The 26,985-nt window shown below is 36.9% G+C and overlaps 1 protein-coding gene across 10 annotated transcripts in view; it reads left to right on the top strand.

Moving 5' to 3' along the window:
• GIGYF2 (GRB10 interacting GYF protein 2) overlaps window positions 1-26,985 on the top strand; it is a 135,456-nt gene that overhangs the window by 29,623 nt on the left and 78,848 nt on the right. For 9 of the 10 annotated variants that reach the window (XM_038574200.1, XM_038574202.1, XM_038574204.1 and 6 more), the window contains exons 4-7: window positions 8,835-8,964; window positions 9,891-9,986; window positions 21,899-22,010; window positions 26,103-26,214. In XM_038574200.1, the coding sequence (XP_038430128.1) occupies window positions 8,835-8,964; window positions 9,891-9,986; window positions 21,899-22,010; window positions 26,103-26,214 (450 nt within the window). The remainder of the gene's footprint in view (window positions 1-8,834; window positions 8,965-9,890; window positions 9,987-21,898; window positions 22,011-26,102; window positions 26,215-26,985) is intronic. The other variant, XM_038574208.1, reaches the window with a different exon arrangement.

The following is a 26,985-nucleotide window of genomic DNA, read 5'->3' on the forward strand; positions in this document are numbered from 1 at the left end:
TGACCCGTGGGACTATAAATAAAGTTTTTATAAGTGCAATTTTATTGAACACAGCCACACCCATTTTTTCCCCCATATTACCTGGCTGCTTTCATACTATAGTGGCAAGGGAGTAGTTACAACAGAGGCCATCTGGCTCAAAAAGCTTAAATATTTACTCTCTAGCCTTCTACAGAGAAGTTTTTTGGCCCCTGCCCTAAACCATGGGTTCCCAGTCATTTCAGTGTGTCAATGACCCAGTCTATCAATAGCGCCGTACATTTTTTCATTGGTACGCTGAAGTTTTTTGTTTGATCAGTCCAAGTTTTGTACAAAATTTGAATTGGAGTAACTTTATTAGAGAACATTTACTAGTCCCATGCTTAAACAAAACAGTAGCTTTACCTAATTCTTGCCAACTGCAGGCATTTTTAGAGCTTAGGAGCCTTCCCATGGTCATCTGAAGTGCCGTTAAACTGAGGAGTGGAGGTCTAAGTAGGCACACTATCTGTTTGGTATCATCTATCAAATTTTTTTCTGGCAAAGGGAATATATGAGACCTTTAAGTAACTCAGATAATCCTGAACTAGAAAGCTGCAGTGTGAATAGAAGCTGCTGTATTTCTCTGCATGTAACATTACATTCATTGTGGAGCTTGAGGTAAGGAACTGTGTTTGGAATACTTGAGAATCAAAGTTTAGAGTGATTGCATTCCATCAGGGTGTAACTCTGAACCATAGAGGAACATTTAGTGATACTTTATTCTATTTATTAAGATCATTATTTTTATTATGATGTAAGACCAATGTTCAATAAGAGATGAATGGAATGAAGAGATTTACTGATACTTGGGACAGTAGTAAAGTTGGGAGAGTGTTGAAAATTGTGGTAAAGGCAGACCATGAATGACCATATAAGTGGACTTTTTAAGGTAGGTCTGTGAAAGCATTAGATCTTAGCTCATTTCTATGTTTAGAATAAAGAAATGTATTATATAATCACCAATTTAAAAAAGTGTGATAGATTTAACAGAGGAGTAAATAGTTTTTAGGAATAAGATTTTATTTATTCATGAGATACACACAGAGAGAGAGAGAGGCAGAGACATACACAGAGGGAGAAGCGGGCTCCATGCAGGGAGCCCGATGTGGGACTCCATCCCTGGACTCCAGGATCATGCCTTGAGCGGAAGGCAGATGCTTAACTGCTGAGCCACCCAGGTGTCCCCAAAGCAATGGTCTTTACTCAAATGTTACCATCTTATACCTCTCTTGACTATCTATACAATACCTTCCCCTTATTCCCTGCCTCCCTTCTCTGATTAATTTTTTCATCATGGTCTATATCCAAATAGAACATGGCAAATATTTTACTCACTTATTCTCTTTATTATTTCTATCCCATCCTCCAGCTCCCACTAGACTGTGAGCTCCACTGAGGGCAGGTCCTTTGGTCTCGATTTTTGTACAATTTATTCGCTGCTGTATCTCCAGTTCCTTCATTATAGTAGGTACTCAATAAATATTTGTTCAATGAGTGAATGAATTTTTGGAAAGTAAAGTTGATTTTAATGTTTTGTTGTTATAAATATGTGTGTACATCCTTGAACCGTTTTGTTTGTACTGCTGTTTATTTATTTTGGAATAATTCCTTGGAAGTGGAGTTATTAAATCAAAAATTTCATTTTTAAGTCTTTGGATGATGTATGTTATGGACAGATTGACTACCAGAAGGATTGTGTGAATTTAATTCCCATTCTCTGCCTGTTTACCTCACCCTTGACAAAACACTAAATACTACCTTAAGAAAAACAATTTTTGTTTTGTTTTGTTTTAAATCTGGTAGATTCAGGTTTTTTGGAATTTTTTATTTCACTAACAGAGTAATTCATACTTATTCTGGGAAACCTTGGAGGAAACAGTAGTACAAAAAGAAAAATAAAATATCTAAGTTATCCTTAATTTTACCATCCAAAGAACCATTGCTAACATTTTGGGTTGTATCCTCCTATTCTTTTCTTTTTTTTGCAAATGTTTGTATGTATATTTAAAGACATTTTGAAAAACCAAGTTCATTATTACAGTTTTATTTGGGGATTTTTTTTCTTTGAGGATTATAAACGGATAAATGTAGATGATAAAGGAATTTGGCATAGGGGGAATAATTGCAGATATTTACCTGGCTTTATGGGGAAGGAACCAACGAATCTCCTTTAGATTTTCTCCTATCCCATCTCCTCCATGGCCTTAGGGAAGTTTTCTCAGGTCTTTACTTGCAAGAAAGTGAGGCACCTCTTTACCCTAAAGCACTTTGTTTATACCTGTGTGAAAGTAGCTACATCTTTGTGTTGTGTGTCTGTGTTTACTCAGAAAAGAACAAAAGAAAGGCACCGTGTATCTCAATTTTGCTAAGCCCATTGTTTACCTTAGCTTGCCGAACATAAGCACTTAGTAAATGTTGGATGAAGGCATTTGAGTCTTATGGGGTGGGGCGAAATGAGGGCAAAGAAGGAAAACTTGACATTGCTAGATTACTAGTATCATCTTTGTGGGCTTGTGGGTAAAATGAGCAAAATTCTGGAGAATGGAATGCATTATTCATCCCAGTTTTCAAAAAGAGTGAAAGACATCTGTGTGGTCTGGAGGGATAAATAATTCAATATTATTGAGAGGTGTATTTTAGAAGAGAGTATTAAGATTTGCTTAGAAAACATTTCTCATGTGCCTCCTATGTTCTGTGTCTTGTGTTAGGTTCTGAGGCAACAAGGTTGAAATGACCTGGTACCTGCTTTTGAATGATGTAGTGGGGAAGCTGACACTAAATAATTTCACTATAATACCAATGTGTAAAGGAAGTGTAGTGAAGTATAGGATATTGAGCTACTTATTTGATGTCTGTAGATCTCTCATCCTTCAATACTTTTCCAAAACTGAGCTCATGAGTTTTACTGTTTTTATTAATTTATTCATTCATGAGAGACACAGAGAGAGGCAGAGACTTAGGCAGAGGGGGAGAAGCAGGCTCCCCATAGGGAGCCCAATACAGGACTGGATCCTCTATCCCAGGACCACGCCCTGAGCTGAAGGCAGACACTCAACCGCTGAGCCACCCAGGTGTCCCGAGTTTTACTGTTTTAAATTTCTCCTTTTGTTTAATATTAAATACCACAGTCTGCCATTAGCTCAAGCTCGAAGTCTTGGAGTTACCCTGGGTATTTCTTTTACTTCTGTATTTCTACATCTAGTCCATCACAGTGCTGTGTCAGCTTCATCTCCAACATATCTCTTGAATCTGTTAATTTCTCTCCACCTGCATTGCTGTCACCCTAATATAAGTATGATTACAGGAGTGGCCTAATGTTTTATGGCTTCCATTCTTCTCACTGTTCTTCCTATAGTAATCTTAAAATATAAATTGGGTCAGGTTTTTCTCCAAAATCCTTTAGTAACTGTATGTCTGTACTGTTGATTAGCTTTTTCTTCCCCTAGCCAGTTAACTCCGTTAAGGCTCAGCAGGTACTTGTGTGTAGCCAAGATCTTGAGGATTTCTGTTTCTCCTCTTTTTCCCCTTATTCTCTCTCCAGCTACCCCCCATCCTCCTCATTCTGACTCTTCCTTCTCCTTCCACTTAACCTCTCTGCTCCCGCAGCAGCCTTCCCCTCTCCCAAGTGAAAATGGCTTGAAAAAATATTCCTGATAGCAGAAAGGACATGTATAAAGACAAAGGGGTAAGAAATGGCAAGTTTAAGAGAGGAATTCTGAGACATTGTCTTTACTATAGTGTGAAATGTGTGAGAGATGAGCTTGGAGGCAGCCTTTTTGCGTTAAGAAGCTCTGGATTTATTTGATCATTATATGCCAATAAACAATTGTTTATCAGGGAACACCTTATTCAGGCTTGCATTTGAAATATGTTTGTAGTAGTGTGGAGGATGAACAGTGACTAGCTATATCACTTAGGATGCTGTTGTAGCAGTCCAGGTAAGAAAGAAAAGTGTGGACAATAATGGGTTAGTTGATCCAGGGGATGGCTTAAGAAATTTAGGATCTAAAACTGGTAGGATGTGGTAATTGGGTATGGAAGATGGTAGAAGGTGAGGAGTAAAGGATGATTCCCAGACTTTTTTTTTTTTTAAGATTTTATTTATTTATTTATTCATAAGAGACACAGAGAGGCAGAAACATAGGCAGAGGGAGAAGCAAGCTCCCTCCGGGGAGCCTGATGCAAAACTCGATCCCAGGATCCCGAGATCATGACCTCTGGTCAACCACTGAGCCACCCTGGTGTCCTTGATTCCAGACTTTTAATTCTGTGGTTGAGTAGATGGTGGTCTCCTTATTACCCACCTTAAGGTGATAAGGGGGGTTGGGATGAATCAGCTGATGAGTAGGGTTTGGGACATGTTAAAGCTAAAGCTATGGGGTCTCTAGGTGGTTGAATGTGGAAGTCTTAAACTCTAGGGAAGTCAGAGCTGGAATTGAGAATCAGGAGCTTACCCAGAAATGGTTTTTGACCCTACATCTTCACATATCTACATTGACATTCCAGATTGCTTTCATAAGCTGAAGTTTGGATTTGGGACAGTAATTAATATGTGAAGACCTTGGGGTATCATGGAGTTTTAGAAGGTCCTGCTAATGCTACCTATCAGTTACTACTACTCATACTAGACCTAGGCCTCTTGTGTTAAACAGATCTCAGTATGACCATAAAGGTGAAGGTGACAAGGATAGGAAGTTGCCCCTTGGATTTGTGTGGGTTATTGATGAACTCTACTGGAGCAGTGGAGTTGTAGAGGAGAAGCCAGATTATGCTGGTGTGGTTTTGTTTGTTTGTTTCTTTTTTTTTTTTTTTTTGCACTAGGTTTTGAAGTGACCTGGAAGTGCAGATGTGGAGATGGTTCTGAAATGAAGAGGAAAGATGAGCAATGATGCATAACTAGGGGGGGATGCTGCATTACAGGAGTTTTAAACATATCACTATTAGATATATTTAGAGACTAAGGGGAAAGCAAATAGGAGGGATTAAATTTCTAGAAGAGAGAGTTGTATGGAGCAAGATCCAGGAGAGGTTAAAAATCATTGGTGGGAAAAAAAAAAAATCACTGGTGGGTTTTTAGGGAGGGATATTACCCAAGTATGTTTTTAGCTTTTCCAGATATCTGTAGGTGGGGAGGGACTTGAAACAGGATTTGTCGATTATTGAGTAGAGCACAGTTCTCCTTATTCAGCCTATCTTAGTTTGAATTACTCTCAGTTTTCCTTGGTCTGTTCTTTTCACAATATCTGGAGGAATCTCTTGAGAATGCACTCCGGTTACGTTATTTTTAATAGATCTGGTGCCTATAAGAAGTATTTGGTGCTTGACATTGGACATTCAATCCTTGGGCAGCAGGACGTGGGGGTCCATTGGAAGGGAACCAGGGTCATGAGTGGATTTGAAACCTTATGAGGAACAGATGAAGAAATTAGTAATGTTGAGCCATGAGAAGGAAAAGTCTTGAGACAGTGTGACTATTTTCCGGTACCCAAGTGATTTTCATTCCAAAAAGCACCTAGTTGTGCCCTCTAGTGGTAGAAACTATTGGCGAGCATACTGGTTTAGTATAAGAAAGATCTTTTAACAAAATTTTTTTCTAAAGATTTTATTTTTTGATTTATTTTAGACAGCATGTGAGTGGGGGGGAGGGACAAAAGGAGAGTGAGAATGAGTGCTTCAAGCTGACTCCCCGCTGAGCATGCAACCCAATGTGGAGCTTCATCCTGCAACTCTCAGATCATGACCCCAGCCGAAATCAAGGGTTGGACACAATCAGCTGAACCACCTAAGCACCCCTAAATATTTTTAGTAAAAAACTATATATATTTTAAAATTAATGTTTGGCAGACTAAATGTTGGCTATTTTAAATAAAAATTTGAGATTTTGTTCTTTTTAGTCATGAAAACTTAGGTTTGAGTCTTTGTTTTGCTGGCTGTAAATGTGGGCAAGTTGTGTAACCCTCGTCTGTTAATTGGGGTTGTCGTGAAGCTGAAATAAAATGAGGTACTGCATGTGTAAAATTCACAACCTCAGTTCTCAGTGGATATTAATTCCACTTCTTCAGGAAAAAAGCCCAACTTTACATGAATTTGATGGAAAGCAGTTTCCTGGAAGGTTAGTCAACAGTGGTTGGATCACTTCTTCATGGGCATGTTTTATTTGGTTGTCCCAACCTGTCTTACAGGACTTGGACTAAATGACTTCCAAGTCCAGGAATAACTGAAAAGAAAACAAAAGATCAGTTATTAGCAATAAGCACTCCCAGCACCCAGATTATACTTTTAATATGCATTAGAGAGAATCGGGCTCCCTGGAGAAACGGCTAATTCTAAATCTGAGGCAAGAAATAATACAGGTTATGTCTGGAACATACTGATATATCAGGTAAAAAAGAAGCTGTTAAAGACCCTTAGGGTTGTGTCAGAAGGATTTAGGAGAGCCAATCTGAATAGTCTCCCATTGGTCAAAGGTAAGACAATTTGCAGGGTACCTGGCCTGCTTGCTCAGTCAGTGGAGCATTTGACTCTTGATCTCAGGGTTGTGAGTTAGGTGTGGAGCCTACCTAAAAAAAAAAAAAAAAAAAAAAAAAAAAAAAGGAGATTTTGAATATTGTTAAGAATAATTGTTAAGAATAATTAGTTAAGGATAGTTTAACTTTAAAAATAATTTGTTACCATTGGAAGATGCTAGTAAATTAAGTCCCTATTTTGAAAACCAATTGAAAAGAATCAAGACTTTTTTCTTTTTTCCTATATTAACTATACTATTTGGTAACAATACCAAAAAGTATAAGAGAGAAGCTTCTCCTTGTAGAAATACTCCAGCTAATAAATAAGGAATGATAGAATATAGTCACTTTGTAACCTTGTATTTATTAATGAATAAATTTAGGGACCTAAGCCTTGGTTATCAGAGACTGCTAGACTCAAAAAACCAACGAGGCAGTCTGTGCTTCCTGATGGCAAAACATGGAAGTCTTTCCAAATCTGATCAGGTCTTTATATCCAGTCACCAATGTCATTAATGCAGAGAGCAGAGAAACATGTTACACTATATAGCACAGAGAGAAGAATCAGCAAAATCCAGACTAGAAAAAAATCCGTATCTTTTAGAACATTCTGAAATATTTAAAAATGAAAAACGTTTCCTTAAAAATTCCTTCAAAAAATCTTTGAAAGCATATGATTTCCTTCGAAATAGTATCAGAGTAGGGTTAGATGGAGTGGTAGAAGGAGCAGGGTTGGCCATGGGTTATTGATTTGGGGGCTGGGTGAACAGTATGTGGGAGTTTGTTATGTAATTCTTGGTATTTTTATATATGTTCAAAATTGTCCATAAATGTTAAAAAAAAAAAGTGAGTAGAAAGATAAGATAGAAACATTGAAAAAAGACCCTATAGTCTTTTACTAATATGTCCTCCCGCCTTTTCTGGAATTATATTGTACATGTAAACATATTTTTATATTTATGTGTATATAATTTTTGGATAATATGCAAGTAATGCTCTTTTATTTCATATTTTTAAAAGTGTATAGTGTAGATCATTCCCTTTTTTGGTTATGTGAATAAAGCTTAGCAATTTTGGGAATATATTTTATTTATTTTTTAAAGATTTTATTTATTCATGAGAGACAGAGAGAGAGAGAGAGAGAAGAGGGGCAGAGACACAGGCAGAGGGAGAAGCAGGCTCCATACAGGGAGCCTGACCTGTGACTTGATCTGGGGCCTCCAGGATCAGGCCCTGGGCCGAAGGCAGCGCTAAACCGCTGAGCCACCCAGGCTGCCTGGAGAGTGTATTTTAATGCTTCTGTTGAATTTTCCTTTAGGCTAAATCTGAAGTAAAGTATCTTAGTGCCTTTTATTCTTGATACTCACTATATAGAACTTCAGGCAGCCCTCAGATAAGGAGTTATTGCTGATAGTTTTGCTATCTGCTCTTTGACACAGTGCTGCAGTAGGATCTTATTTTTGCCATTTTTTGCTGAGTTGCCCTACCTTTTTTTTTTTTTTTTTTTTTAAATAAAAGCATCTTACAAATATTTCCCTTTCCCAAGTTCCATTCCTCTTAGAGTATATTTTTATTTTTTCCTAGCAGTAAATATGGCTCAAATTTTTTTCTTACACTTTCACCCTTCACTGCATTTTCAGATTCAGTACACTGATTCTTAGTTGCTTTCAGTAAAAATCATGAAATACTATAGGTATATAAAACTATGAAATTGTAGCATTTCTACACAGCATGAATGAGAAAATAAAACATTGCATTTAAAACACCCTTTATACTCTCCTTCCCTTTGCAGATAGAACCTTATCTTGAATTTTATATTTGTCAATTCATGTTTGTTTTTATACTTTTGCTATGCTTTATAGTGTTTTTAAACACTATAAATTTATTTGCAGGTTTACATGTATATCTTTTTATAGGCTTCTATGTTTGCTTTTTCTTTTATATAGAATACTTTGTTATTTAACAAATATTAATGTTTTATTAAATGTTAGCAGATCATTCTTTGAAGTGGTTGTTTCATTGCAATCCTACAGAAACTGCTTGAAAATTTCCATTGTTTTACATCCTTAACAACAATTGGTATTCCAGATTTGTTAATTGGTACCGTCAGATTCATTAGTTCTTATTAATCTAATATGTATAAGGTGATTCTTCAGTTTCGTTTTAATCATGTTACTTTTATGATTTCGAAAAAGTGTCGCCTCTTCACTCCCAGACTTCTCAGGAACGTGCCATCATATTTTTTAAGTAAGGAATTGCCACAGGGTTGACACTTCATTTTTATATTTTATGTTTCTCCTATTCTAGGCTCCGAGCTCTATCCAGTGGTGGGAGTATCACGTCCCCTCCTCTTTCTCCAGCTTTGCCGAAGTATAAGTTAGCAGACTATCGTTATGGTCGAGAAGAAATGTTAGCACTTTTCCTTAAAGATAACAAGGTAAAAAAACAAAGTAAAGAATTTAGAATTATGAATGAGATTTCAGAGTACGTATGGTGATGTATTGATAGATGAGGTACCTATAATTTTTCTCTTTTTCTTGGCTTTGATACCTGTAGTAGTTGACAGAGAATCTTCTAAGTGTAAGGAGCTCTGTATTTCTTAGAGAAGACCTAAGATTTTGTTACAGGTGTGGAAAGCTTCATGGAAACAGGAAAATCTTCAGCACTTAATACTTTGTCTAATTTCCTCCTAATGTCTCCTTCATGTCTAGTTCTATCCCAGTTTGCTGGCTGAGAAATGCCATCACCTTGCACCTCTTACTCTTCAATTGGAAGTTAGGAGTGAGAAGAGGAGCTGTTTCTCTTCTTCCCCTTTTTGTGTTAACTATAAACAATTTTTAGTGGAGAGAACATGTTAAAATATATCACAGTTGTGTCACTTCTAAATGATCGAAACCAAAACAGCGTGTAAAGTACACTTACTATCTGACTAGTGAGAGATAATATTTTCCATTTTTTAAATATACTTTGTTTTTACTATTATTAATGGATTGGGGATCTCAAATTTTAATGATGATTGCTAAGAACAAATTGTTTGTGAAACTCTCTTTAGTACCTTGTTCCTTGAATTAAATATGGGGATTTTTACTCTTCCACTGTGCACTCTGGAATACCAGAGTTAGTGCTGTATATCAAATCTGAATGTGGTGATCTGATGGGAGGAAGAGGAAGTGACTGGGGTTTTTAATACTTGACCCTCTGAGAATATGTAAGTACTGCTGAAGGTAATTGTGGTTGACAAAGCTTTACTCCATATTTATAATAAACAGCAAGAGATAAACCAGACAGTATTTTTTCTTGTTTTATAGTTTTTGTGATTAGAGGGACAGCATTAATTTCATGGTCATATGTTTGGTCATACAGATACCTTCAGACCTTCTGGATAAAGAATTTCTGCCTATTCTACAGGAGGAGCCCCTGCCTCCGTTGGCTCTTGTACCCTTTACAGAAGAAGAACAGGTTTGTGACTAGCTTTGAGCCTTAGGTCAAAACCTTATTGCTTTCCATTGAGTCATGAAAATAGGAAGTTACTAGTTAGGCCCTAAGGCCATCCATCCCCACAGGTCTGCTTCCTTCTTTCTGTTTTTGCGAAAGTGTGGATGCCTGTCTTAGTTGATGAGATTCTGTTTTAGTTCTGAGGCTTTTTGAGTGTTTTATAGAGGTGAGGAAATGTTTCTAGATCCTTGAGGATGGGAATCTTATGATTTATTTGAGTAGAGAGAGAGAGCTACTTTTTGGGGGAGATAGGGGCTTCTCTTCAGAAAAATGTAGTTTTTCAGAAGTAATTAGCAACCTGGATTCTCTTGAATGCATTCTACCACTGAAGGAATATATAGATCTTCAGCCCAAAATGTGCTTAATAATGGGTTCTCTGTCACCAATTTTTGTTTATGATGTGAGAAAGTTAGATTTTGGGGCTGGAAAGTAGATTTTGTGTTGTCTTTATTTATGGTGTGTTGTTTCCAAACATAAATAAGAGTTTCTGATTTTAAGGAACTTATGGTAATTGTTGTAAAACGGAAAAATAAGAACTTTATTGGAATGCTGGAAGGCCATTTTATTAATTCATTTATCTTTTAGAGATTTATTTATTTATTTTAAAGAGAGTGTGTGCTTGCACAAGGGTGGGGAGAGGGCAGAGGGAGAAGAAGTTAATCCCAAGCAGAGTGCATGCTGAGTGTGGAGCCTGGCATGGGGCTTGATCCCACTACTGTGAGATCGTGGCTTGAGCTAAAACCAAGAGTCAGACGCTCAACCAACTGAGCCACCCAGGCATCCATGGAATGCCACTTTATGTTTATTTATTTATTTTATTTATTAGAGACAGAACAAGAGTATGAGTTGGATGAGGAGCAGAGGGAAAAGCAGACTCACAGCTGAGCAGGGAACCTGGGGAGGGCTTGATCCCACGACCCTGCGATCATGACCTGAACTGAAGGCAGACACTTAACTGACTGAGCCACCCAGGAACCCTGGAATGCCACATTAAATGAAGAATCCTAATTTCTTTTCTTTTCTTTTCTTTTTTTTTTTTTAAACAGATTTCTTGAGGGGCACCTGGGTGGCTCAGTCAGTTAAGCATCTGCCTTCAGCGCAGGTCATGATCTCAGGGATCTGGGATCCAGCCTGTGTCGGGCTCCCTGCTCAGTGGAGAGTCTTCCTCTCCCTCTCCTTTTACCCCTCCCTCACTCCCTGCTCTTGTGCGCGCGCTCTCTCTCTCTCTCAAATACATAAATAAAATCTTTAAAAAAACAAAAATACAGCTTTCTTGGGACAAAATTTGTATGTCATACTGTTCACTCTTTTAAACTATACAGTTTGGTGGGTTGTATAACCATGAGTTGTATAACCATCACAACTGTCTTATTCCAGAACATTTCATCATTACTTTTTGCAATAACCCTGGATGTTTCCTTTACACTCTTGCCATAGTTTGCAGGAGGAAATCACTCTATTAAGAAAGAGATGCTTATTAGAAGCTCTCTGTTACAACTATGCTAAGTTCTAAGAAAGGTGTGATATTAATCGTTGGTGATTTTCATTGCCAGTGTCATAAACAGTTTTTGTTTTGTTTATAACTTCTTTTGAACTAGGTTAGTTTTGTCTTTATTCATGAAACCCAGTATCATTTAGTATCATCAGTGGATATTTTCATTGTCAAAAGTTGTTTGTTTATTGCTATAAAAAGTACACAAGAAAGAAAGGATACTGTCGCCAGTGATGGCTGAAAATTTCCTTTTCAAAATTGGGGCCAGTTTCCTTTTCTTTTTTTTTTTTTATTTTTATGATTTTATTTATCTGAGAGAGAGAGAGAGGCAAAGACACAGTCAGAGGGAGAAGCAGGCTCCATGCAGGGAGCCCGATGCAGGACTTGATCCTAGGACTCCAAGATTATGCCCTGGGCCGAAGGCAGGCACTAAACCACTGAGCCACCCAGGGATCCCTAGTTCCCTTTTCAAAAAGATTTGACATATGGCAGTATTTTGGTTTAATTTTTCTTAAAAATATTTTTACTATGAAGTCTTTCAAATAGATAAGTATAGAGAATATTATCACAAATACCATTATGTTTATGATTGAGATAGAGAAATCTTAAAATTATTATGTATTTGTGGGGTTTTTTTTGTTTGTTTTAAAAATGAGATTTCTCATATTGTGGCTGTATTCCACCCTTCCTTCTTTCCCAGATATTACTTTGAATTGGATAATTTTTCTCATTCATGTTTTAATATTTTCATTACATGTTTGTATATCCATATGCCATAAAAATTTCATTTTACAGGGTTATACATTTTTAAAAAAGTTTTTAGTATTTTTATTTATTTGACAGAGTGCACAAGTAGGACAAGAGGCAGAGAGAGGGAGCAAGAAGCCCAATGTGGGACTTGATCTGAGGACCGTGGGATCATGACCTGAGCTAAAGGCAGATGCCTAAGCTACTTAGGCGCCCATATTGTTATTTTTTAAAGATTTTACTGTTTTTACTTATTTATTTCTAAAGATTTTTATTTATTCACTTGAGAGAGAATGAGAGAGAGAGAGAGAACATGCACGCGCATGAGCAGGATGAGGTACAGAGAGAGAAGCAGACTGTCCAGTGAGCAAGGAGACCGATGCAGGGCTCCATCCTAGAACTCCAGGATCATGACCTAAGCCGAAGGCAGATGCTTAACTGACTGAGGCACCCCAGGTGCCCCAAAGATTTTATTTTTTTTAATCTCTACACCTGCTGTGGGACTTGAACCTACAATCCTGAGATCACATGCTCTACTGGCTCAGCCAGCCAGGTGTCTCTAATGATTTATTTATTTATTTATTTATTTATTTATTTATTTATTTATTTATTTATTTAATTATATTTATTTATTCATGATAGATGTAGAGAGAGAAGAGACACAGGCAGAGGGAGAAGCAGGCTCCATGCTGGGAGCCTGACGTGGGACTTGATCCCGGGACTCCAGGATCGCGCCCTGGGCCAAAGGCAGACGCTAAACCACTGAGCCACCCAGGGATCCCCATAATTTTATTTTTAAGTAATCTCTGCATCCAACATGGAGCTTGAATCTCTAACCCCGAAATCAAGAGTCACTCACTCCACCGACGGAGCCAGCCAGGTGCTTTTAAAGGGTTATGAATTTTATTATTTTTTTATTTTTTATTTTTTAAAAGATTCTATTTATTCACGAGACACAAAGAGAGAGAGAGAGAGAGAGAGAGGCAGAGACACAGGCAGAGGGAGAAGCAGGCTCCATGCAGGGAGCCTGACATGGGACTTGATCCCGGGTCTCCAGGATCACGCCCTGGGCTGAAGGCGGCGCTAAACCACTGAGCCATCCTGGTTGCCCAGGTTATGAATTTTATATTGAAGATGGCATACAGTAGTTTTTATTCTGTAGTTTGATTTTTTTCTTTCAATAATGAATTTTAGATTTATCTGTGTTGATACACATAGCTTTAGTTAATTCATCCCTTCTGTTTAGTATTCCATGTGTGAGAAAATCCAGAGTTTTTCCAGTCTCCTCTGGTTAGAGATTTAGGTTGTTTTGAAATTTTGCTATTGCAAATTATGCTGCAGTAATTATTCTTAGAACCTGCGTTTTAAAATTGAAATGGTTAGATTTGGTTCTTTGTGTGTGTGTGTGTGTGTTTTTTTTTAAAGGTTTTATTTATTTTAAGAGAGAGCACGAGTGACTGGAAGGGGGCTAGAGGGAGAATCTTGAGAAGACCCCATGCTGACCCCAGTGTGGGGCTTGATCCCAGGACCCCGAGATCATAACCTGAGCTGAAACCATCATCAGAGGCTCAACAGATTGAGCCACCCAGGCACCCTAGTTCTGTGTGTGTGTGTGTTTAAGAATTTTATTTAGTTACTTGAGAGAGACAGACAAAGATAGTGGCAGAGAGTACCAAGTGGGGAGGAGAGAGAGAAGCAGACTCCTTGCTGAGCAGGGAGCCTGGCTTGGTACTCCATCCCAGGACCCTGGGATTGTGACGTGGACTGAAGGCAGACACTTAACTGACTGAGCCACCCACATACCCTTTTTGGTGTCTCTTTAAACACACAGATGTGGGTGATGTAATGTGAGTAATGCTACATTAGTTTCTATAGTAATTTAAGCCATTTTGCACTGTTACCAGCCGCATATGTGAGGTCTCATTTTTTTTATGCAACCCTCTAGCTCTTGATTTTTACAGTTTGGCCAAAACAGTGGCTGTGATAGTTGTGTGTGGCTTTTTTTTCCTTTTTTTTTTTTTGTATTTCACTAGTCACTATCAGCTTGAGTACCATTTCATATCCCTGTGGCCATTATGGTTTCTGATTTGGTTGTGTTCTTTGTCCATTGTTTTACTGGGTTGTCTTTCTTGTTGATTTTACAATTTCTTTATATTTTCTTTAACATCAATAAAATCTGTTTTTTTAATCTTATTTTTTTTAATAAAAGGTACTCAGGGGTACCTGGGTGGTATAGTTGGTTAAGCAGTTGACTCTTGATTTTGCTTTAGATCATGGTCTCAGGGTCCTGGGTTCAAGCCCTGCGTTAGGCTCTGTGCTCTGTTCTCTCTCCCTCTCCCTCTGCCCCTCCCACTCAACGCTTGCTCTCTCTCAAATGAATATTTATATTATATTTATAAAAAAAAAGTTACTCATATTTACTGTAGGAAATACAGAAAGGTATATAGGAGAAAAATCTCACCATGTAGAGATTCTTTTAACATTTAGTATGTTTTATTGTAGTCTCTTTCCCTTGTATATCTTTAGTTGTGAAAATATACCAATACAGACTGAATCCAACAGCATATTAAAAGGATTATACAACCTGACCAAGTGGTACTTATCCCTGGAGTGCAAGGGTGGTGCAACTAACATTAATAAAATGAAGAAAAAACCACTTGATTTTCTAAATTGACACAGAAAAAGTTTTTGACAAAATTCATCACCTTTCCTTTTTTTCTTTCTTTCTTTTTTTTTTTTTTTTTTTAAGTTTTTATTTAGTCATGAGTAACACAGAGAGGCAGAGACATAGACAGAGGGAGAAGCAGGCTCCATTCAGGGAGCCTGATGTAGGATTCGATCCCAGGACCCCAGGATCACAACCTAAGCTGAAGGCAGACACAACCGCTGAGCCACTCAAATTCATCACCTTTCTTGATAAAACTCTCAACTCTTGTTGAACTCACTCTTGTTGAACTCACTCTTGTTCTCAGTGAACAAGAAATAGAAGGGACCTTCATCAATATGATTAAGGGCATTTATGAAAAACCCATAGCTAACATCATTCTCAGTTGTGAAAGACTGAAAGCTTTTCCCCTAAGATTGGGAACAAGACCAGCTTACTTGCCTTTACTACTGATATCCAACATTGTGCTAGAAGTTCTAGCCAGAGCAGTTAGATGAGAAAAAGAAATAAGAGGCATCCAAATAGGAGAAGTTAAACTGTCTATTTTTAGGTGACATGATGCTATAAATAGAAAATCCTAAACACACAATCCCACATACAAAAAACTATTAGCACTAGTAGATGAATTCACAGTTGTAGGGTACAGGATCAACACCTCAAAATAAGTTATTTCTATATGCTAACAATAACAATCTGCAAAAGGAATTATGAAAAGAGTTTCATTTACACAATAGCATTATAAACAGTAAAATACGTAGTAATGAATTTAACTAAGGAGATGTAAGACTTTTTACATAAAAACTCTAAAATACTTTTGAAAGAAATTAAAGAAGACCTAACTGAGAAGGCATCAGTCAGTATTCATTAAGCCTTGGAAGACTTAATATGGCTAATCAGTTTATTGTTTCTGCAGTTCCCATTGAAACCCCAGTGGCTTTTGGGGTAGAAATTGACAAGCTGGTCCTAAAATTCATATGGAATTACAAAGGACCCCAATAGTCAAAATGATTATGAAAAAGAACAAAATTGGAAGGGGCAGCCGGGGTGGCTCAGCGGTTTAGCGCCGCCTTCAGCCCGGGGTGTGATCCTGGAGACCCGGAATCGAGTCCCATGTTGGGCTCCCTGCATGGGGCCTGCTTCTCCCTCTGCCTGTGACTGTGCCTCTCTCTCTGTGTGTATCTCTTGTGAATAAATAAATAAAATCTTAAAAAAAAAAATTGGAAGACTCATACTTGATTGCAGATTTTTCCACAAAGCTACAGTGAGCAAAACTGCAGTATATAAAAAAACAAGCAAACAAAACTGAAAAAACTACTGTGTAAGGATAGACATATAGGTCAGTGGAGTAGAAGTACAGAAATAAACCAGATTTTTCCATACACTAAATTGCTTTCAAGAAGCTTTGTATGAGGATATCTCTTCTGTTTCACTGATCCATAACTATAGCATTTTACTATTACTTTTGCCATGTTCAGCATTTTTATTTTTATTTTTCCAGATTTATTTTTTGAATAAGGAATAAATTATGTGGTTTGAAAATAAAAATGTACAGAACAGTATGCAATAGGAAATCGCTTTCCCATCCCTTCCTTCAGCCACAAGTGCCCCTTTCCTAAAGACAGCAAATGTTAGTAGTTCATTGTGTATTTTTCTGAGGAAATATTAAATATGTCTTCTGCCTTTTATACAAGTGATGGTGTACATTAAGCATTGTTCTGAACTTCCAATATTGAGTATTTGTTTTGAAAAAACTCTACAAACTTGGCAAAATATTTTTATTGTTTTAGTTTGCATTTCTTTCCCAGTGTAAAGTTTTTCAAATGTTTATATTTAAGTTTTTGTTTTTGTCTTTGTTGATTTTTCTTTGAAGAGTAGTCTTTTTCTAGTTTATACTATTTATGTGAGCTAGCCCTAATCTGACCCTGTTTTCTAAATTTTAAAATTGTATTTAATGCTTTAGTATACCAATTTTAATCATTTGTGAGTATCTTGGAATTTTTCAGGTACTTATACATATTTGTAATAATTTCTTTTTTTTTTTAAAGATTTTTATTCACATGAGAGAAAAAAAGTACGAGTTGAGGGAGGCGCAGAGGGACAAGCAGATTCCCCACTGAGCAGGGAGCCTGACATGGGGCTTGATCCCAGGACCCTAAGATCATGACCTGAACCAAAGTCAGATACTTAACTGACTGAGTGACCCAGGAAGCTCCTAAAGTATTTTTTCATGGAGGCCCGGTTTGCATAGATAGCCTGCCAGGGGCCACAGTGTTTTTTGAGCTTTTCATTTTTTTGTTTTTGTTTTTGTTTAACCTAATCTTTGCATTCAGTGTGGGGCTTGAAATCATGACCCTGAAATCAAGAGTCCCTGTGCTTAACCCACTGAGCCAGCCAGGTGCCCATCTTTTTATTTTTCTTTTAATTATTTTCTATATTTCTTAGAGTTTAAATGAGCCAGAAATGCTTTTTAATAAGTAGGGAGGAAGACTTGCTTCTAGTTACCAAAACATAATATACTTTTAATCAACAGAATGAATAATTTGATCATCCAGAAATATCGTGTAACACTTTAAGAAGTTAGTAAGTTTCAAATACGTTTTTTGAAAAATCAAAGATTATTCAACAAAGTGCTGCTGGGAACTTGGTTAACAATTTGAAAAAGAGTCAAGTTAAGTTTGCACTATACCTATACAATGAAAGTAGCCCTGGAATGATAAAGTAATAAATCTTCATTCTGCTTTTATAGTGGAAAAACTTATTTTAAGGTGCTAATAAGGTCTGGATAGGTATTATAATTACGGTGGTCACAGAAGATCATCAGGATCTATCTTTGAACTCCTTTAAAGTTCAAAGGATATCCTGATACTATTTGGTATCCTTTGTTTATAAAATATGCTGGAATAGGAGTGCCTGGGTGGTTCAGTCAGTTAAGCCTCAGACTCATGATTTCGGATCAGGTCATGATCTCATTGGTGGTAAGATTGAGCCCCATGTTTGGCTCCATGCCCAGTGGGGTCTGCTTGAAATTTTCTCCCTCTTCTCTTCCCACTTGCATGCATGCATCTTATACTCCCTTTCTCTCATATGTGTGTGTGTGTGTGTGTATATATATATATATATATTTTTTTTTTTTTTTTTAATGCTAGAGTAGGACAGTGCTTAAAGCTGGCAAAAGATTCATTAGCATTTTGATGTTGTCCTTTGGATGACCAGACACCCCCTTTAGGGATTGTTTAGATATTTGAAGACTAGAATTTTACATATTTTTTTCACCCCATGACCCTTGCAGGGGAGATGAATACTTCTAATAACCCAAAATAGCTTCCTGGGATGCCTGGGTGGCTCAGCGGTTGAGCTCCTGCCTTCGGCCCAGGGCGTGATCCTGGGGTCCCAGAATCGAGTCCTGCATTGGGCTCTTTGCGTGGAGCCTGCTTCTCTCTCTACCTATGTCTCTACCTCTGTCTTTGTGTCTCTCATGGATAAATAAAATCTTTAAAAAACCAAAATAATAGCTTCTTGCTGCATATATTAAATTTAAATATTAAATTTCCCAAAGTTATCTTTTTTTTTTTTTTTTAAGATTTTATTTATTTACTCATGAGAGGCACAGAGAGAAAGAGAAGCAGAGGCACAGGCAGAGAGAGAAACAGGCTCCACGCAAGGAGCCCGATGTGGGACTCTATCCCAGGACTCCAGGATCATGCCCTGGGTGGAAGGCAGGCACCAAACCACCAAGTCACCGAGGGATCCCTCCCAAAGTTATCTGAAGTAGATACTTAATCTTTAAAATGCAAGTTAAGGGACGCTTGGGTGTCTCAATTTGTTAAGCATCTGCTTTCTGCTCGGGTTGTGATCTCAGGGTCCTGGGATCGAGTCCCACATTGGGCTCTCTGCTCAGTGGAGTCTGCTTCTCCTTTTCACTCTCCCTCTGTACTCTCCTCCGACCTCAAATAAATAAAATCTTTTAAAAAATAAAATGCAAGTTAATTTTGTCCTCTTTCTATATATGCGTGTGCTTGCATGTATGTATAAAATAGACTAGGAAAAAGGTGTTTTTTTTTTTTTTTTAAAGTTTAAGTAATCTCTACACCCAACGTGAGGCTCAAACTCACAACCCCAAGATCAAGAGTTGCACATTTTTCTGATTGAGCCATCTAGGTGCCCTGGAAAAAAGTTTTCTTTTTTCTTTTTTCCTTTTTTTGGAAAAAGTTTTCTTAAAGCAAATTTGTTGCTTAAACATCTCGTGAATTGTTTTGGTTTGGGATTTCCCTTGTAGGTATTTTGAGAAGCATGACTCTACATAGCTGCTACCTATTTTAGATTGTTGTATTTTATTTATTTGACATCAAATTACTTTATGCATTTTGGATAGATAATACATTTTATTAAAAAAAATTCAAAAAGCACATATAGTGAAAAGCAGTTGTGTAAGTCACCTATTGTTATTCTAACTAACTGTTCCTCAGGAATAGCCACTGTTTCCATTTTCTTGTGTTTCCTCCCAGGGATAGTTAATAAGTCTACAACTACTTATATATTTATTCCTATAAACAAGCATGAACATAAATGGCATATGTTGTGCACATAGTTCTGCACTTCACTGTTTTCACCTAAACATCTATTGAGGAGATACCAAATACTCCTTTAGCTTTTAATGTGTCAGACACTGTTGTAAGCACTTGTCATGTCATGTGTTAAGTGCTGGCAGCAACCCATGAAGTAGACGTAAATATTGTTTCTATCCACTTTATCTAGATGAGGAAAATTGGCACAGAGAAGTGGGGCAAAGGAACCACAATTCAGTTTCAGGCAATCTGGCCTTTCTGTACTCCTTATTACAGCTATGCTTTTATATCCTTATGCATTTGGTTGACGATACGGAATTTGCAGTTTTTGTGGATCAGGATTGATTAGTGAGTTCATATGGTTCAACCTAATAAATAGAATTGCCTCATTTTTTTAAACAATTGCACTGAATTCCACATGTAGATGGCCATTCTTTATTTTTTTTGGGGGGGGGTAGTCAGGTCTATGCCCAATGTGGGGCTTGAACTCATGACCCCAAGATCAAGAGTAGCATGCTCTTATGGACTGAGCCAGCCAGGTGCCTCAATGATTTTTAAGTTGATACTTAGGTAGATCCCAATTTTGATTTTACAAACAGTACTGCAGTTAAAGATCTTTCTGTTTTTGTGATTTTTCACGTGTTATAAGAGAAGTGTGTCAAAGGGTATAGACATTTAAATCGAATTTTGAGAAATTGCCTTTCAGAGATGATAGAAATTTGCACTTTCAGTTGTAGTATGTGAAGATGTAGGATAGAATATGCAAGTTTCTTGTACCATATTGACAGGTACATATGAGTTTCATACGTGTTTGGTAATGTGTTCAACTGCATGGGATCTTGGCATACATGATGATTTAGCTCTGAGCTCTGTTTTTTTTTTTTTTTTTTTAAAGATTTTATTTATTTATTCATGAGAAACAGAGAGACAGAGAAGTAGAGACACAGGCAGAGGGAGAAGCAAGCTCCATGCAGGGAGCCTGATGTGGGACTCGATCCCAGGTCTCCAGGATCATGCCCCAGGCTGAAGGTGGTGTTAAACTGCTGAGCCACCCAGGCTGCCCAGAGCTCCGTTTTTCTAGTGTTAGAATATATGAGTAGATTTTGGGACTTCATAGTCTTGCTTATGACCCTGAGATCATGACCTAAGGTGAAATCAAGAGTCAGACACTTAACTACCTGAGCCACCCAGGTGCCTGTCAACCCAACTCTTAAGCCTCACTTCTTGCCCCTCTGCCAGGAGGGCCCTTAGCTATAGCTGTGCACAAGTTGCATTTTCTTCATTGTACCACACTTCTGCATTTTTGCACAAATGTCTGTTAGGTTCTAAGTGTAGACAGTATTCAAGTAAGGATATATTCCATCATTTTCTGAGTTTAAAACTCTATTGCAAAATTCTCCTTCAAATACCCAGGATGTTTATATTTTGTAAATCATTTTCAAGATTTTAAAATTGCTTCTTGCTGAATTTTTCCTAAGACCTATGTATTCCATTTATCCAGGAGTGTCAACTAAACATATTTTTGGCTCCCAGGCTTCCTGTGTTCTTGAGTCTTCCTCTTCATGTTTGAAGGTTTCCCACTGATTATTATCTTACTATATTTGACCCTACCCAGATTGGCTGTGGATGCAAGTTCAGGCTTATGACTGAGAGATTGGGGTTTTGTTTTTTTCAACCTTTCCTTTCTTCTCCCCATTAAGATGGTTGATCTTATTTATGTAGATTCTTAGCTGGCCCTTATTTATTTATAATTCTTGTTATTCTATTAAATGCTACTTGGAGTTGCTAATTCACAGTAGTGAGCAGAATGAAGCAAAAATGATTATTTCCACCTTATGCTATCGTTTGTGACCATCTTATTTCCACCTTTCACTAAAGAATCCTTTCAAACTGGATTTCTTTTCTTTTTTTTTTAAATTTTATTTATTTATTCATGAGAGAAACAGAGAGAGAGACACAGAGACACAGGCAGAGGGAGAAGCAGGCTCCATGCAGGGAGCCTGACATGGGACTCGATCCCAGGTCTCCAGGATTACGCCCTGGACTGAAGGCGGCACTAAACCGCTGAACCACCACCCGGGCTGCCCTCAAACTGGATTTCTTTACCAAGTTTTCTCTATTTACTGTAATGCATATTTATCTCATCTGCTTCTGGATACATTCAGCACTTAGAGATTATCTAATATTTCCACATATTATAGTAAATATAACACATTGGTGGTCAGCATTTGTTGATCTGCAATGTTAATTTGAGATTTATAGGTAAAATCAAGTTTTAGATCATCTTAGGATGTGGTGTAGTTATGGTTAATGAGATGCCATGTCATAGATGAAGTGTGAGACAGGGAAGAGCTACATACAGTTTTATCTGTTTCATCCATTTTTTCTTTTTTCTTTTTTTTGGCAGAGAAACTTTTCCATGTCTGTAAATAGTGCCGCTGTCCTGAGATTGACAGGACGAGGAGGAGGAGGAACAGTGGTGGGGGCTCCTAGAGGTCGAAGTTCTTCAAGAGGGCGAGGTGAGCTTTCACGTGAAAGATGTAATAACAGAGGGAGAGAGAAGTCACTTTAAACATATTTTTATTCTTGAGTTTTAAAAAAACAGTTCTTTGACATTAACTGTGTACTAAGTGTGCTGAACCTTTGTTTTCTGAACCATTTCTCAGTGTATCTGTTCCACACTGCCTGATTTGGAGCAGAGGAGGATAATTCTTAAGTGTGAAGGATTCTAGATGGTCCTAGTTAACTTTGGCAAAACCTCATGCATATTCCTCATGCCCAGGGAGCCTTGTGTTTTGCTATAGCGCCCTAAAGTGCTCGGCTGCTGGGGCATCACTGAAGTCCCTGCAGGCCTCTGTAACACAGAGTTTTTATATAAGGCAGTGTACCAGGAGTTATCCCCAGTCAGAGAGAATCTTGAGTAAAAGCTGTCTCATCAGTACGAGGGGTATTTTAGAGGTAGAGCAAAAGATAATAAGTGTAGTCACTTATTTAACCTGTAGTTTTATAGATTTGTGTCTCAGAATAATTATTTTGATACTACTTGTTGTATTTTTTTTTTTTTTTTCTATTTGCTCCACTTTGTGTTCATTGATTTTCTGCAACATAAGGGCATTCTGGATGTTTGTAATATATGTATTCAGCATTTACCTCTTAAGATGGTTAAATCATAGCAGTAGCCTAAACATACGCTGTAAGTTTTTGAAGAGGTGCTTTAGAAGTGGAAGAATTAGATATCTACAAAGCCAGAGGCTGTTGTCTCCACATACCGTACCACCCAGATTGTCTTGATCGAGTGTGGAATATCTAAATTCTTTTTTCTTAAAGCTATGCCTTATGAATAGTTATTTACACCCAGTCTTTACAGAGACTATGCTTTCCTGTGAAGAGGTTGCTTTCATTTATTCAAAATGTGGGAATAATGAAGAAGCTAACTAAATTCTCTACTTGTAGACCAGGTACATTACCAAGGTATATGTGGTTTTTCCTTCTGAATTTGTCAGTTTCTAGAACAGTAGTTTTTAACCTGCGGAGTTGTGAGAAGTACCTCTGCAACAAAATACTGGGTGGTGAAATTTAGGCATGTGTGTGCTTCAAAAGCTCCATAGGTCATGGAGATTCCCACATGTAATTAGGTTCCATTGGTCCAGAATTCATTTGAAATTTTGCATCTGGGTGGTGTAGTAATGTTTTGGAGATGGCTCTGGTCCTCTCCTTGGGTGTTACTTGTGTTTTTCTCTGGTAAGCTGGCAGCAGGGAGAGGTTACACTCAGGCAGCTTTGCCTATTGTGCTCTTTAGAGTAAGTCCTACAGAGGACTTAATACTCAAGAAGTGTGGCCCATAAGCAAGCTGTTTCATTAGCCTCAAGTCATCACCAACTTTGTGTGCCGCAAATACTAACCAGTTTTCCCTAAACAGTTGTTAAAAAAAATTCCATATCAAGAAATAAGTGAAGGATTGACAAAATTCTCCCTTTCTTTGAACTGGAGGATTATCATATATCCCACATTCAGGATTTAAAGAGGGTATGTGCAAAAGATAGATACTGTGAGAGAAGTGGTGACTTAACGCTGATGTGAACAAATGGCATGAAACTATTCATATAAATGAACTGACTTGGAAAAATAGTTCCAACACCATTGTCCCAACTGTGATTTCCAATAATTTCATAAGACCATTAATCTGGTTCTATTTTTTTCACTTAGTACTTAATTTTGACTTACGCTTTAAGTAATGGTTATTACAGCTTTGTTTTACATGGGCAGAGCTAATATTAGATGATTATTTGGCTCTTTTTAGCTTGAGGAACCTTTGATGTGAAAATTGACTGACTTCTAGATTTCTAAATACCATGAAATAGTAAAATTTAAACAAATGGGTGGGGAAACAATAAAATTATCATCTTTCTATTTTATCTGGTTAATCTGTTTAACAGTACAGCAGATCCACACAATGGTCAACCACCTGGCTTCGTCATCATTAAATGGAAGTATGTGTGTATGTGTGTGTATATATACACACATATATATATTTTTTAAAGCAAGTATATTTTATTCTCCCAAAATAATTAGGTGAAATCTCAGGGCAGTTCTTTAACTATTTAGCTGTGTAAAAGATTCATCATGTTATATATACTTCTTATATGAGAACTATTTTTTTTTTTTGAGAACTATATTTATATATGATTTTGGTCTTTGTACTTTGAAGATTGTTCCTTATGTTTTACAAACTGGAGAGCTCTAGAACCTGATTCTTTTTATGTGCCCACTCATGAATCTTAAGTCTGATAAGGAGGACCAGTACCAATGCTGGTTATAACTGGCAGAAAATACTTTGTGGTATGCTTGTTTTTCTGGTAACCTGAAGGCTATTCTTTATATTCAGATTTCCAAAATAAAACTCACTTTCAAGATGTTATGTACTTAATGGTTTATTTGAGAAATTTGTTCTCTTCAGAAGAGAAGACTTTCACCCTATAAAATCATCATTGTGGGAGATTATCCCAGTGTTACGTAACAGTTTGTGTTCTATTGTTTTAGGATTTTAGATAAAATGTATACATTTCCTAAGGAGAGAGGTACTGAAACTAGGAGTTGACATTAAGTTGACATAAAGTTAAATTGACAGAACTAGAAGGTAATTTAAGATTATTATAGTTTATACCTAGTCCTCACTTCCATTTTATAGATGAAGAAATGGATTACCTGGACTAGTTAAAAGGGTGCCCATTGTTTCCTAAAATTACCCACATGTAATTGTGTGCATTTTATAATAAGATTGTATAAAGTACAAGTATATTCTGAGTCAGGTTTTGATAAATTATAAGCAAGAAGTGGAAATCCTTTGTGGATATTTGCAATAATTATTTAACTCAATTGTATTTAGCTTGGAATGCATTCATACTTTTGTTCGAGTTTCATCATCATTTTTCTTTGGGTGCCTTTACACTGGTAAAGAAGTTGAGCTACGGATGATGGCTAAGATTTCACCTAAGTACAGCCGTAGACTCCTCTCCCTTTTCTAGTTTTCTGACCTGTGTGTTGAATACACATGGTGCACAATAGTTGAGAAGACCTCACTTTGCACAGAAGGTATAAAGCTAAAAGTTCATATGGTTTTCTGTCACCAGACCAGCAATTGGATGTATACTCTTCCTGACCCTAACTGTGCAGCTTTATCATTTATATAAGTGGAGTTATTTTTTATAAGTATTATTCTTTGGCATGCTTTTGTCATTCAACAGGATAATGTAGATTTCTTATGTCAGCATTTTATCTTCTGTGGCTTCATAGTGTTCTATCAAATTATTTTATCAGAATTTATTGGCCGATCCTTTATTGATTAGGTTGTTTCCGGTGTTTAAGGTTGCAATGAACACCTTTATACATATGTATTTGTGTGTTTCTGTTAGGATAAATTGTAGTTAGAATCATTGAGTCAAATTTTGATAGATTAACCTCATTGCCTTCAATAAAGGCCAGTTTACACTTGAAGGCCTAGAGCCTCTTAATCCCTGCATTCGGCACATTTTCACCACCAGCCCACTGTTTCAAATTCAGTCTGGATGCTTTTCTTACTTGAAGACTTGAGCAAAGGGGAAAGAGTGCCTTTGTTGCTGAGGAATATGCTTTAAGAAGTTAGTTCTCAAAATTAATAGAGTTTGACCCTATTAAATTATTCTTTCTTTGGAGTTAGATAAATAATTTTAACATTTGTGTTTGGCTTTTATACGTTATCTGTTCTCAAGCTCTCTAAATCTTTCATTTTTGTTGGAAATAATCCAATAAAAGGTCCTATTTGTAGTAATAGTTTATTGATCTTAGAATTTTACTGTTGAACTTTGGTATTAAAGAAATGAATGTTGATACTGTTTCTTGTTTGGGACTGGGACTCTTCCATCTGTTTCTAACTTGTTTCTTTCAACTTCCTGTGGTCTAGCCTCTTCAGTGCCAGTTTTGGTCTTTCAGGTAAAGATCCATCAGATCTTGCTAAATGTTTAAATGTAGACCTCCTCTTTATGAAGAGACAGAACTTCAAGATTAATCTTTGGTGTTGAGTATTTTCCAAAGTTGACATCTGAGTATCATTTTTTCTGTTTTCTTATTTTCAGGCAGAGGCAGAGGTGAATGTGGTTTCTACCAAAGAAGCTTTGATGAAGTAGAGGGTGTGTTTGGTCGAGGAGGTGGCAGGGAAATGCATAGGTCACAGAGCTGGGAGGAAAGGTAACTAAAAGATCCAGATCTTGGTATAAAGGTTTCTTGGTGTAACAAACATTTTTTTTTCTGCTTTATGCAGAGGAGATACTTCTGTATATAGTTTCTAAGATTTCATTTAAAAAATGCTGTTAATTGAGTATCAATCTGTAAGAATTTTTTAACAGATCCTTATTTAAAGGATGAAACATTCTAAATAAATAGGTTCATATGTTAGTGCCAGCATGGGTATTTCATAGTTTATCACATTTGCTATTTGATTAGCATTCAGTGGGAGGCATTAACAATTGACATTTTATTGCTTGTTGCTATTAGTCAAAGCATCTTCTCTGTTATTTGTGAGTTTTTGTGATGTTTGTTGATGAGGGAGGGCAGTTGCACAAAGTTGTATGTGCAAAGATGTCCACTGTGATGATTATAATAAGAAAAAGCCAAACAGCTTAATATCACTGTGGTTTCTTATATAATGATATACCCACACAATAGAATATTATATAACCGTTAAAGTTAGGATGATTTTGAAAATATTTAATGATGTGGAAAACACATTCTAAAAGTATATTAAACTATAGCATATATGTAAAATCATGTATCTAATTTTAAAAAAGAACATTTTTTTCTGGGTAAATAGAAGCTAGTTAGATTTTGGTGAGATAGTGGATATTTTTGTTTTTATCTTTGTGCTATTTTGTATTTTCCAAATGCTACAATAATTATGCATTTGTTTTATAATTTGAAAAAGAAAGCATGCTATTAGAGGAAGATAGGGCAGTGGATGTC

The sequence above is a fragment of the Canis lupus genome, chromosome 25 (assembly GCF_011100685.1).
Source record: "Canis lupus familiaris isolate Mischka breed German Shepherd chromosome 25, alternate assembly UU_Cfam_GSD_1.0, whole genome shotgun sequence".
NCBI lineage: Eukaryota > Metazoa > Chordata > Mammalia > Carnivora > Canidae > Canis > Canis lupus.